General features: G+C 41.4%; 1 protein-coding gene across 25 annotated transcripts in view; it reads right to left on the bottom strand.

The window, feature by feature from the left end:
* CAMK2G (calcium/calmodulin dependent protein kinase II gamma) overlaps window positions 1-14,388 on the bottom strand; it is a 361,588-nt gene that overhangs the window by 91,220 nt on the left and 255,980 nt on the right. For all 25 annotated transcript variants that reach the window (XM_077454530.1, XM_077454505.1, XM_077454508.1 and 22 more), the window contains exons 9-12: window positions 13,337-13,431; window positions 12,127-12,249; window positions 11,772-11,855; window positions 9,335-9,377 (exon numbers count right to left, since the gene is read on the bottom strand). In XM_077454530.1, the coding sequence (XP_077310656.1) occupies window positions 9,335-9,377; window positions 11,772-11,855; window positions 12,127-12,249; window positions 13,337-13,431 (345 nt within the window). The remainder of the gene's footprint in view (window positions 1-9,334; window positions 9,378-11,771; window positions 11,856-12,126; window positions 12,250-13,336; window positions 13,432-14,388) is intronic.

Raw genomic sequence — 14,388 nt, 5'->3', positions numbered from 1 at the left:
TTTTTTATGCTCAAAAGCTCCTCTCCTGAACGCACAAGCGATTTTTATTTATTTTTTGTTCTGCCACTAAATACCCCTGCCTATAAACACCCTATAGTGTGCCTGGTAGGTTAACATGGAGGTGGGTTTAGAAGCAGAGAAATGAAAGCTCAAACGCCTGTAATAGCAGCGTTTTGTAGCTCAAGTGTGCATGAGGCCTAAGTGTGGCCCTTTGAAGCCGTCAGGGGCCACAGTTGAGCACCCAACTCCTTGTATGTAGACAACCACTGATATGGACAGTAATCACCTTTAAGGCAAGTCTACTTTTTCTTGTCTATGTAAAGATCTGATGTGGCATATGAAGATATATCTACATTAACACCACAGATCCTCTTTATATAGCCCCACAAGGCCACAACATTCACTTACCACCGATAGGATCTTCAATCTTTTAAAAACTTTAGAGCGAAAAAAATAGGCTTGTGTAGATATATATTTTCCATTAAAGAAAGATTAGAAAATAATATTAATTATCTTATATCTTAGATGTATTTCAGAAGAGTGTTTGTGTTACTGCAGGCATGCACCCTCAGTACATAAATGCTTCAGACTTTCTAAGAAAAATTCCATTGAGTGTTAGGTCATGGAAAATATTAAAATCCATGTCCCTTAAGCTGCATGTATGTGCCAGCGACAAAAATAAAACAGGTGGGATTGAAAGTTACATTCACTGTGGTTCAGTAAGGACTAATGCATGCTAGAAAAGCTAGACTATTATCTAAAAAGATTGCTATTTATGTGTAGACAAAATGATGCTGAACATTAAAGCCTTATAGCCAAATAATTTGGCAGCAGGATCATCTCATGAGTCAGGAACAAAGAACTTGCTGAAAAGAAAAGACCACCTGGTGTATTGAGGTCTTTTTTTTACTAAGAACTGGCAAAAATCTATTCTGAACCCTGAGGCTGCATTCATACCTGAGCGTTTTCACGCCGTAAAATGCCTGAAAAATGTCCAGCAAGCAAAATCCCAATCATTTCAATGGCACCTGTTCACACCTGAGCGTTTTGTCACCTGAAGCAAAACGCCTGAAAAACGGCTTTAGCTCAAAAAAAAACAAAAAAAACAACATGAGCTTCTTTGGGGTGTTTTTCTGCTTTTTACATTGGTGACATTTTGACCTGTACAAAACTTTGACTTTTGAAACACTTAGGTGTGAATGCAGCCTGAACCCTATTCCCGGCTGTGAGTAAATAATACAAGGCTCAGATCTCATAACTGTTAGATAACTGTTTAAATGAACAGTGTACCAGACCATTTAAAGAAGAGATGGTCCAGCTATACCTTAAAAAGGTATAATAAAAATTAGTGTAAGGACCTTGCCGAAATCCCAAATAACTATGAGACCCATGTAAATTTACTAGCACACTACTGTGGCTGCCTCTTTAATCATAAGGCTGGATGGAGCCTGGGCTGCCACTTCTACTGTTCCTCAACAGACCAAGTGTGGCACACTGCTCTCCGAGACTTCCATCAAAATAACCCCCCCCCCCCAAAAAAAAAGAGAGATCACTGAGATGAGCAATTGGTTGGTGGTGCCTAAAGTGGACCCAAAGCCCTTTTTTGTTTGTTTTGGATATGCTAGGGAGGGAGCTTTACCCTCTATATTTATCCTGAAAGCTAGTGTTTGAACACATCTGTGTTCAATTCATCAGCAATATGGCAGTACAGGAAAATGACAGATTTCCAGCTGCAGTAATACCATGTGCAATCCCAAGTATCCTCTTTCGTAAGGCTGCTTTTACACTGGAGGAGTTTTTGAAGCGATTTTGCTTTAAATGAAAAAAAAAAAAAAAGCGCCCAACACACTCAATAAAAATGTTCCCTTTAAATTCTATGTACTGTATTTATTGGCTTATAACACTCACTTTTTCACCATGAAAAGCAAGTGCAAATAGCGTGTGCGTGTTATACGCCAATACAAAAATTTACGGTTTTCCTGAAACTTCCCTCTTAAAATGAATGTGCGTGTTGTAGAACGATAAATACGGTATGTGTTCACACTGGGGCGGTGCACTTTTGTTGCGGTGTAAGGCTACTTTCTCACTGGTTCGCATCAAAACTGCCTGTAAAACGCCTGTGTAATAGAGATTTTGCTGCGCGTTTTGTCATATAACTCAAAAACTGCACCAAAAGTGCTAGCGTGTGTTTTTTTTTTTTTTTTTTTAGGAGCTTTTGATGCGGTTCCTATTCATTTCAATTGCAAGGTGCGTTTTTTGGCGTTTTTTTTAGCTCACCCAACATGCACCAAAAATAAGGCAAGCAGAATTTTTTATACTGCAACTCAAGCACACCGCCCCAGTGGGAACACATACCGTATATACTCGAGTATAGGCCGACCCGAATATAAGCCGAGGCCCCCAATTTACCCCCAAAAAAACTGGCAAACTTATTGACTCGTGTATAAGCCGAGGGTGAGACATGCCTGTCCATCCCTGTGTGTGTGTCCGTCCATCCCTGTGTGTCCGTCCATCCCTGTGTGTCCGTCCATCCCTGTGTGTCCGTCCATCCATCCCTGTGTGTGTGTGTGTCCATCCATCCATCCATCCATCCCTGTGTGTGTGTGTCTCCATCCATCCATCCCTGTGTGTGTGTGTCTCCATCCATCCATCCCTGTGTGTGTGTGTATCCATCCATCCCTGTGTGTGTGTGTGTCTCCATCCATCCATCCCTGTGTGTGTGTGTATCCATCCATCCCTGTGTGTGTGTGTGTCTCCATCCATCCCTGTGTGTGTGTGTGTCTCCATCCATCCGTGTGTGTGTGTGTGTGTGTGTGTGTGTGTGTGTGTGTGTGTGTGTGTGTATGTGTGTGTGTGTGTGTATGTGTGTGTATGTGTGTGTATGTGTGTATGTGTGTATGTGTGTGTGTGTGTGTGTGTGTGTGTGTGTGTGTGTGTGTGTGTGTGTGTGTGTGTGTGTGTGTGTGTGTGTGTCCAGCCTACCTGTGTCCCGAGCCTTTGTCCCGAGCCTCCGTCCCGTGCCTTGCCTCCTTGCCTCCGTCCCGTGCCGTGCCTTGCCTCCGTCCCGTGTCGTGCCTTGCCTTGCCTCCGTCCCGTCCCGTCCCGTGCCTTGCCTTGCCTCCGTCCCGTGCCCTCTTCGTCGGCGCCTCGGCGGCCATTGTAAAATTCAAAAGCCGCGCCTCCGCCTTCGCCTGTGATAGGCGGAACACTGAATTTCCCAGCAGCCTGTGTTCCGCCTATCACGGACATCGTATCATCCTCGTCCGTAGTACGAGGATGATACGATGTCCGTGATAGGCGGAACACAGGCTGCTGGGAAATTCAGTGTTCCGCCTATCACAGGCGAAGGCGGAGCCGGAGGCGCGGCTTTTGAATTATAGAATGGCCGCTGTCTGTCTGCTCGACACGCTGATCGAGCGGGCAGACAGCGATGACTCGAGTATAAGCCGAGGGGGGCACTTTCAGCCTCAAAAAAGAGGCTGAAAATCTCGGCTTATACTCGAGTATATACGGTATATAGAATTTAAAAGGAAGAATTTTTTTTCTTAGCTTTTCGGGCACCTTTTTTAAAGCCCTTCAAAAACACTTCAGTGTGAAAGCAGCCTAAAAAGTCCCACTGGCAACATTTTTGGAGCACGTTCGGTGAGTTAAAAAAAAAAAAATGCACCAAAAACACTCCTCCCTATTGAAATGAATGGCAACCGCATCAAAACCGCCGGTTGGTGCAGTTTTTGATTCACATGTCCTTTAAAAAACACACGGCAAATGCGTGATGCGAACCAGTGTAAAGTTGCCTTAATGAGGTCACTCGGGGTTCTCACTGGTAAATTTAAATGATCACAGCCGGGAATCAGTAGGAGTGCGATGGTTCACATCGTTGATTGACTGATCCTCATGACTGATGGGATTACTGCACTGATTACCTGGCTGTGACTGCCACTGGATTTACTTCTAGGGACATTATTAAAGGATAAGTTCATCTTAATTTGTTTCTCTAAATTCCAACTCCCTTATGTACCAATATAACATTAGTGTACATCTTTTTCATAAATACCAAAAAATCTATTCATCTTCACACCCTTACTTTGGAGATACCAACTATCCAATGACTCTGTATCCAAACAAGCAGGCCCCACTACATAGGTCATGGAAGATCTAAAGGAAATTGTCCAATCAGATTGTATAGTGAGCTTTACAGAACCCAGGGCACACTTCCCCTGTTTTCAATCACTTAGGGCTCTTTCACACTACTGCTCCGTTCAGGTCCGCCTGTTAGTTTTTCAGACGGACCTGAACGGATGCTCCATAGAGGTCTATGGAGCGTCGGATGTCTGCGGTGACATGTCCGCTGACATCCGACCGTCTCCAATCCGAAAAAGTGTGACGAAGGAAAAACCTACTTTTCCATCCGTCATCGGATCGGGTGACGACAGACTCTGCAGTCTGTCGTAATCCGATCTCCCATAGGGGAGAGCGACGCTCTGACAGGTCCATCCCTGCACAGTATACAGGGAAGGACCTGTCATCTTCCTGCTCAGTGGTGATACCCGCTGAGCAAGCGGATATCCACGGGGAGAATCATCACTGATCCGCCCCGTATGAAAGGACCCTTATTCACAGAGGCTGTTGTCTGATCATTCAGCTCTCACACACTCTGCCAAGGGAACAATCCAGGGCTGTGTATTTAGCAAGCACAAAATTCAATGATTGCACAGAAAAAAAACATGCGCCTGACAAGGGGTGGTAGTGATCTGCTGGGGTAAGAGGGTAGATAATGCAGGGTGTGTGCTAATGAGGTTAGCTGGTAAACTCCTTCCTGTCATGTCCCAAGGTCTGTCCAGGAAGTAATGGAGACTTTTTATACAGCCAGCTGGACACCAAAGTAAGGGGTGTGTAAGAGATAGAAAGATCTTTTTATTTCTGCAAAAGTAGTACATTAATGGTATATTGGTACATAAAGGAGCTGGATGGAAGGTGAATTTATCATTTACACTTTATTTTAAAAGCTGCAAGTATATATTTTTTTCACTTATTACTTTTTGTAAAAATTGGTAAGGGGCACTAATGTACTCATTCCCCTAGAATTTAATAAAGGGGAATTCCACATTTCGCCATAAGTCCAACCCCCATCTCCTTTTCGGGGGGGGGGGGGGGCTTTTACCCAAACATTGAGAGGCTTTAATCAAGAGCACCTGACTATGAATGCCCTTTCTGCCCAGTTGCTCCATTTATAGAAACCGTATGACAGATTCTATGAATTAAATAGGATCTATAAATGTAGTATAGATTATGTTTCATTCATAGAAGCTGTAGTACAGCTTCTATGAATGGAGCAGCTGGGCAGAAAGTGAGGCATAGTTGGGCCCCTCTTCACAAGCGCTCATGACAGCCTTTTAGTTATGTTAGCCGCTGTTGCACCCTAAGATTACGGCATCAAGGGTGGAAAAGGGTCATTGGAGAAGGAAGATTTTTGGCAAAAGAGGACAAAGCAACACAAGGGACACATCGCACTGAAGAAAATGTATATCTCCCTTGTGCTGTTTTTATTTTTTATTTTAGGTAAACTTAGGTTTTAAAGTGGTGTTGCCACCAAAAAAGAAAAAAAAAAAAAAAATTTTTACTCACCTCTAAATACCTGTTGCTAGGGGGTCCCTCGTAGACTGCCTTCTTCCTTGCCCAGGCTGGTGACGTCACTTCCCCTCGAGCCGCAAAGTCACCTGGGACCTGTCACGTGTCCCAGGTGACTGCGCGGCGTATTCAGGGCGCCCTTCACAGCTGGGTGCCCACAGTAAGAATGACGTCGCTGGACCCAGGGACAGGAAAGTGTCCGATTATTAAAAGTCAGCAGCTGCAGTATTTGTAGCTGCTGACTTAAAAAAATTTTTTTTAGGGGGTACACCACTTTAAATAAATGTACTCTAGTATATATACAATAGGCCACTGATTTATGCATCAGTATGCACTGTAGAGAGTTTGACGCTTGTGTAAAGACTACTTATAGGTTTTATAAATACATAATTAAGACCATTTTCACACTTGCGATTAGGGCTATAGAGTGGATTCTGGTGGTAAAAATCTGAGGATTCCTGCAGCCAGAATGACAGGTATTTGTATGTGGCTGCTCAGCCTACACAACGTAATGACAGGGTGACAGTGTTTACAGCTGTTTGCACATCCAGTGATTAGCTGCAATTAAGGCAAAATGTTCATCCCTGGATGCGGTCTGTGTCCAGGGAGATCATCTGCACCTAACCACAGGAAATCAGTGGATGTCAGATTCCATCTGAACAGCCACAAACAGCTGCAGCTTCTCTCAGCCTGTCATTGCTTTCTACACACTGAGCAGCTAAAGCAATTCGCAAACACATGACATTCTGACTGCAGGAGTCCTCCAATTCATGCCACAGGAATTAACACTGTAGACCCTTTGGCAAGTGTGAATGAAAAATACAACTCATTTTGTCTGTTTTCTAAATATAGTAAACACATTAAACCTCTGGGGACTTCTCTAGATCCTATGCAAAAGAACCCTGTCAAAACAGAGCTTAAATTAAAAAGCAATGCTGCAAAAAACTGAAAGCCTCTGCGATATCTTGAAAACCACACTGGTACTGACTTTCTAACACTTCAGAGAAAATTGAGTACTGTCCATGATACTTTTTTTATTTGCACTAACATACAATTTTTCAGGATAAGCTTTTGGGGTATGTGGAAGGGGACATACCCCGAAAGCTTGTCCTGAAAAATTGTATGTTAGTGCAAATAAAAAATGTATCAGGGACAGTACTCAATTTTCTCTGTCACAATTGCACTAATATGGCTACAATCACATTAAATATAACACTTCAGAGAAAAGATGACAAATTTTGTGGTTTTCTGTCTGTAATATAAGGGAAGGGATCAAACCAAAGTGAATTAAGCATATCCAAAATCTCACTTTGGTTATTGTTAGCTCCACGTAAAAAAAGTAGTACTGGACACTCCAGCATTTTACATAGGAAACCCTTCATGCATGAATGGCCTTTGGCCTTGTGACACCAGCACAGTAAACCTGGGTGCTAGATAAAGAGCTTGCTACATTCTGTATTCAATACTGCCTGCACTAATACAAGTCCCTATCACTGCAAGCCAATAGTCACTTACACAGTGCATCTAAATGTGCTTGTAGCCCTAGTATGTACATAACACTAAGACAGCTGCATTAACAAAAAGTTAGGAAAGAGTTTCTGCATACATAGGAAAGCTTACTCAGAGACTCAAGCCTCATACAGATGATCAGATTTTCAACAGACAAAGCATCAGGACAGGTGCCCAGGAAGGAGACATCTATGACAAAATGGGTAGGGTGGTGCTGTGTACTGATGTTGTCATGTCCTTACTGATATTGGAAGTACGGGTTTGAATCATTTGCTGCCATCCTGGAAGACATCATCTATGATGAAACGCTTAGGGTGGTGCTACGTTCTGACGTCATCAAGTCCCTACCGATCCCGGAAGTACGGGTTTGAATTGGTTGCCAGTGATTATACTGTTCAGTTTGGCGATTTATCTACACAGTTGTGTAAGTGCAATTTAATTGTTTTAATAAAATAACTGGAAGGTTTCACACTATTGGAGCATTTTTACTTTCATACTTATGCCTACGATGTTTGGGGTGTATCCCTATCAACAGATAGAGGGTCGACAATATCTGATAAGCGCTCTCATTACTAAAGAGGTCTTTAAGGCAATGATCAAATCCATGATTCAGATGTTGTAGGGATACACCCCAAACATTGTAGACCGAAGTATGAAAGGAAAAATGCTCCAATGGTGTGAAAACTTCCAGTTATTTTATTAAAAAATGGAAATTGCATTTACACAACTGTGGAGATAAAGCTCCAAATTTACAGTATAATTACAGGCAACTGATTCAACCCCGCACTTCCAGGATCCGTAGGGAAACGATGACGTCAGAACGCAGCACCGCCCTAAGCGTTTCATCATAGACAACGTATTCCAAGGCGCCGGCAAATGATTGAAACCCGCACATCTGGGATGAGGACACAATGAGGACACCGCCCTACACATTTTGTCATAGATGACACCTTCCTGGGCACCTGTCCTGGAAGACGTAATTTATGATTAAACAGGTATGGGCGTTTCTGTGTGCTGACGTCATCACTTATCTACCGATACCAGAAGTGCAGGTTTGAATATACTGTACAGTTTGGCATTTTATCTACACAGTTGTGCAAGTGCAATTAAATTTTTTTAACATAATAACTGGAAGGTTTTACACCATTGGAGAATTTTTCCTGTCTACAATGTTTGGGGATCTCGGTCTAGAGGAAAAACCAGTGATTTTACTATCCATAGGAGTATGTCCCTATCAACATCTGACGGTTTTGATCATTGCCTTATAGATCTCTCTAGAGAAAGAGGGTCAACAATATCTGGTAAGCGCTCTAATTACTAGAGGTTGGCAGTTTTATACACAGAGGTTTCACATTGCTGCTGGTGACCGCTTTTTATCAATGAAGTTTAAAGAAGAATCTCCACCTATTCTACTTATTCACGTGAACTTTATTATGTTTATAAATCTATGTCACTGAAATGTATTTCACTGTGATTTGCATTGCATAAGTGCAGCTCTGTTTTTTTTCTATTTGTAAGCACTATGATTATATAATCATGGTTGAATTGTTGCTCTGCACTATAATATATATATATATATATATATACACACACACACACTTTTTTTTTTTTTTTTTTTTTATATTGTTTTCTTTTGGCATTTGCACGGTTTCTGCAGATTTATGTATCTATGGCAGTGGCTCCTGTAATGACCAGTCCCGTCCCAGGAAGGATGATTTCAGATAACGTCTCAGATTTCAAAAAGCCCTAGTTCCCTTCAGTGAAATCCAGTTAGCTGGGCACTGTAAATAATTGAATAGTTGCTCTCATAAGCTGCTGTAAAAAATTCACACTCCTTTCCCTGGGACTGCAACTGGGGCCAAATAAAAGCTTGTGGGGAGGAAAAGATTGTTATGCAGAGTAAAGAAATTAATACTTTCTTTCATGCACCTGAAAACAACACTTGGAATGTGACTGGCTGCACTTTAAGTCGGTCACCTCCTTTAAATGTAGCCGCTGATAGGTAACATCCACAGTAAACCAAATCACCTGGGTTTAACAATCCCAAATCTGAGGGTCCTAATCCCCATTGCCTCAGTTTTATATCACTATCCACCAACGTAATTTAAATCATGTCTGCGCATTTTTACACTTATACACAGAAGCTGTTTTGTCAGTGCTTCACATAAGAGCATCTTCGGTTCCACCCCAAACCTACCTGAAAAATTTCGAGATACCAGCATTGTAGTGAGAATTGCACCCTGCGAAGAAAAAAAAAAAAAAAAAAAAAAAAAAAACATTACTGGCTGCAATTCTGTAGTGTAATATATATATAAAAATAAAGTGCTTTTTGGGGGGGGGGGGCGCTTTTTCCCACATGCCTTGCTTAATTTAAAGGATACCCCCTCCCCAGCCATATATATGGGTCCATGCACAGTAGGTGCCAGAAAAACTGCCAAAACTACTGGTTGTAAAAAGCAGCATAAACGCCTCTTTGAAACATATTATACAAGCATTTGTGTTTATTAGTGTTTTTTCCTAAGAAGCTAGAAAAGATGTACACTTAAAAATACTTGATGCACCTAAATGCTGCGTTTAGGTGCATCAAGAGGTTGTCTGCCTAAAAACGCCTCTCAAAAGCGCATTTGTGAGTTTTTTTTTTCCAGCCTGTAAATGTTGAAATTTGCATGGCTAACATAGTGTTGCTTCTACAGGATAAAAGAAAACAATTCCAAATGCCTGTATAAGCAGCATTTTTTATGGCCAGGGTGCATGAGGCCTTAATGTGTTTTTTGTGTGAAAGAATGGACTGCAATATCAGGTCTCAGCGGGTGTGGAGCTGCTATTTTAAGCTAGGAATGAAGACCTCATTCATGGAAAGGATGGATTACTCTGGTGACACCTTCATGTCACTACTTTAACAAGGGGATTCAGAAAAACGGCCAGTTGTTCAATCAAAGAGAATTCTCTTGACGACAGAAGACAAAGTATAAAACAGTAATGTAGAAATCACATGTTAAATTTCACTGCTTTAACTATTTTAACCCTGGAAGGTTTTACCCCCTTCATTATTGGGGTGATTTTTTTTACTGTTTAGCACTGTGCTACTTTAACTGGTAATTGCGAGTTTCCACAACGATGTACCCAAATTTAATTTATATCATTTTTTTTTCACACAAATAGAGCTTTCTTTTGGTGGCATTTGATCACCACTGTTTTTTTTTATATATAAACCAGTAATGGTGGTGATCAGCGACTTATAAATGGGACTGTGACAAGTAATCTGACGCTGGTTGGGAGGTACACTGACATCACCAGTAACAAGAATACAGTGATACTACTATACACTGTCACTGTACTAATGACACTGGCTGGGAAGGGGCTACCACCTCAGGGTGATCAAGGGGTTAAATATGTGCCTAACAAGCGTCAATGTGTGTAATATGTGCTGCTTTTTACTAACCGTGTGTCATGTCTCCCTGCTTAGCAAATCACTAACTAATCACTCCCTCTGCAAAGAGCCCTGTGTGTTTGTTAACACAGGGCTTTGGACAGTGATTGGACACAGGCGATCAGCAGGTTTCAGCCGTGAATCATTGGCTGAAACCTGCTGACAGAATTCTACTGTGTCCAATCACAGCTGGAGTCGGCTGGGTGGGGCCCATACACACAGTGAACCTGGAAGACAGTTGCGACCTACAGGTACACAATTGTGCCTGTATGAGCCACCCACAGTAAAATGCAGGAGAGCGGTCAGCAAACAGTTAACACCTTCCCACCGGGCCTATAGTACAATGACAGCTGGGCAGGAGCACTGGTGTTCTGGGAGGACATCATCGGCACAATCTGTCACAGGCTGTGTGGACACTGCCAATGCCTGATCACTGTACCAGCCCGCTGTCACTGCCATGTGATCGCTGTGCCCTATCACAGCAGATCACATGACAATTGTAAACAATGGATGGCTTCCTTTCATGCTCTCAATTGTATATAATTTTGTGGCTAGCTGTGTTGGTCACAGTGATCACATGGTACAGACAGGGCCAATCGCAGCCCATATGTACCATGTGGTTAGCTTTGACCAATCACAACAAGACACTGAATGAACCAGTTTCATATTCAACTAGCGCATGCAAGTTCAGGAGTTACATTATCAGTGGTGACCTGATTGGTCAAAGGCAGAAGATGCAGGACCAAGGGGAAGACCAGTAGAAGATGGAAGATAGTGTGGATGAAGTGATGAGGAAGAGAGGACCCTGCATCACTGGAGGTGGGCACATTATGAGTTGTGTCTAGCATAATTTGCATGGAAGCTGTTCATACTTGCAGTTAAAGGCAAATTCTATGTGGGGGGGAAGATGCTCGCTAGTTCTGCTTTGAGATTTTGTTTTATTATTTGCATGAGATGATGTAACAAGAAAAGTTCATATTTTAACCGGGAATTCCTACATTCTGCTGGTAGTAATACGAGGTACAGTATTTTCCCTACGTATATTGTTAGAAGTGAAACCAAGACCCATTTACCTAGAAGTCACATAACACCCACGCTTTTCATTTCCTCTACTCTTACTATACAAGGCTCACTCTCCTGCAGAGTCCTTGAGACTACATGCCAGTATAAAAAAAAAAAAAAAAAAAAAAAAGAAATAACTCACTTTAAGCTTTCTCCGTGCATTGAACTTCCTCAAGCATTCTACAGTCTCTTGTCTGTGCATCATTGAGGCAACTGTTGATCGTTGCTGAAAAAAAAATAAAAATGCCATTACTACAGAAGCAAATATAAAACCTGCATGCCTAGATTTAGAACGAGTGACCACAATATGAAAATTGTAACTAAAATTGCTAAACATTTACAACTTTTTTTTTTAACTCATCCATTTGTCTCATAGTCCCTGAAAAATTTCCGAAAAAAAAAAAAAAAAAAAACACATTTAAAAATCATCCAACAACAGCCTATAAAATGCCAATATTCCCCCATGTGGACAAGCAAGAAACCTTAAAGAAACTTACGCAGACCCATGGGTGCTTCAGAGCCTGATCTGCTGTGATGCGTTTTGCTGGGTTTATTGTCAGCATCTGATTGATTAAATTCTTTGCTTCCGGGGTCACTGTATCCCACTCAGGTGAAGGGAACTATACAGGATATTTTAATGCAACAAAAACAAAACAGATGTTTGTTAGATTATACAGTCACACAAAACGTTATACCCTGCCACCCCCGACCAACCGCTGCAGTTATCTTAACTGCTTTTTTTTTAGGCTTTTTCCCCTCTTTACTTTTGTGATCAAAGTTTTACATAAATAAACAAAAGCTGATCATTGTAAACACCCCTGCTAATGTTGAATGGTTTGTCTCATCCCTGTAACCGATACATTCTGCTGGAGAGCTTTTGTAAAACAACAGACTTACTGGCAGGATCACCAGGTGAATCATAAGGGAAGTAAATTAAAGTAAAAATCAGAAGTAAACATTGATAAGCTGCAATATAATAAATGTTTGCTTTTGGGTTTTAACAGCACTTTAACAGTACAGACAGTACAGACAGTGTATACAACTCCTCGAACTGACCATCCGCTGATTGAAACTTGGCAAGTACAGCAGGGAACAGAGATTCTGTCAAAGGGACATGTTCGATCCAATCAATCAGCGTATTCGGACAGCTGTGGTTGCCATTGCCAAAATACAATGTCCTGGCAGGTGGATTCCTCTGTCCATTCGCATGAATAGGAATCTTATTTTTTATTTATTTTTTTAACGCCTAGCTTAAACGTCTTCTTCCATGTAATGATACAAGTCAGCACAATAGCCTCCTTGATTCTCCTATGACGGATGGCTTGTAATAATCAAATAATAGTAGGAAAGATTTTCTGAACTAGCCTACCGGTCCAAACTTTGATTAATCTGTGGCCAAACATGCTATGTCTGCCTCTATATCTTACGGATTCTGCTATAGACAACAGCTGTATTTTTACTTTTCTCCAATTCTTACTGCAAGTTAAGTATTTGTTGAACACTCCAGCTTTGCTGTACTTCTGAGAAATGTCGCACTGCATAGAACACTGCCTCTGGATTGCTTTTGACCAACAATGTGTGAGCAACTTGTATCAACAAGAAGATTCAGAAGATTTGTCATGAACCACACAATGCGGTCTAATTTATTGTGTTTCACCTGCCTGAACAATGTTTATAAAACAAAATTTGTAGAAGCCATTAACTTACGTCATATGCTCCAGCTTTGATTTGCTGGTAGAGCTTATGCTGATCTTCATCCCAGAAAGGAGGATATCCCACTAATAATATGTAAAGAATGACCCCTAAAAAAAAACAAAAAACAAATTCAAGCTTTTGCTGACAATCAACCATTCCTGATTATGCACAGATGTAACGCTAAACTCATGCAAACTGATGTATACACTGTCAAAATTCAAATTTAAAAAGTGAACAGTTCAGCTAGTCTTCTGATCCAATCGGCCCTGCCAGACAGCACAAGCAGTTCTCAGACTACCAGTACATTTAAATGGAACCACCTGGTCAACCACCTGGTCAAAGAACCAGACTGCAGAGTTATATTGTGCAGAAATGAGGGCGCACTCTCCCATTCTAAGGCTTGATTCACACCCATGAATGTTGCTTTTGAGCGTTTCAGCATTGCTTTTTGCTGTGCTTTCTGTGTTTTTAATTTTTAATGAATATACAACAGGATCCAAAACTTTGTGAATATTAGAGTTCAGCTCTTTAGGATGTTAAAGACAATAAGCAATTAAATATCTGAAAAAAGCCAATTCACAGCAGTGGGCCACAAGTTTTGACATGTATAATGTGTACATGCTGTACGATGCAGTGCAGGATTATTATTATTATTATTATTTTTAACTTTAACAAAAGAACACTATGTTTAATTGTTGATCCTGCCAAGAACACACTTCCTGTCCTTGGATGACAATGCTCACTCACTGTACAATATCTATGAAGGAGCAGCATTGTCACCTAGGACAGGTGGTGACTAACAGCATACTTCCCAATCTCCATTAGATAGAGGGGTTCACAGAAGTACCTAGAGCAGTGCTGCAGGAGAGGCACTGTGCTGTCAGCTCATCACTGGACAGTACAAGCTCACTGGATGTCTGGCAGGATCAACATATTTTTTGTACTTCCAATGGCATATGTAGTAAACCAAAAGGGAGAAACTAAAAACGTTATCATTGGAATTAACAAAAACATTTAGGTTTAGGAACTCAGTTTGCTTGCTGTACGTATTTTCAGAAAAACAG

Source organism: Lithobates pipiens, unplaced genomic scaffold (genome assembly GCF_037356315.1).
Source record: "Lithobates pipiens isolate NorthernLeopardFrog02 unplaced genomic scaffold, aLitPip1_a1.2 Scaffold_25, whole genome shotgun sequence".
In the NCBI taxonomy this organism is placed as follows: Eukaryota; Metazoa; Chordata; class Amphibia; order Anura; family Ranidae; genus Lithobates; species Lithobates pipiens.
This window is presented reverse-complemented; position numbering and strand designations above follow the sequence as displayed.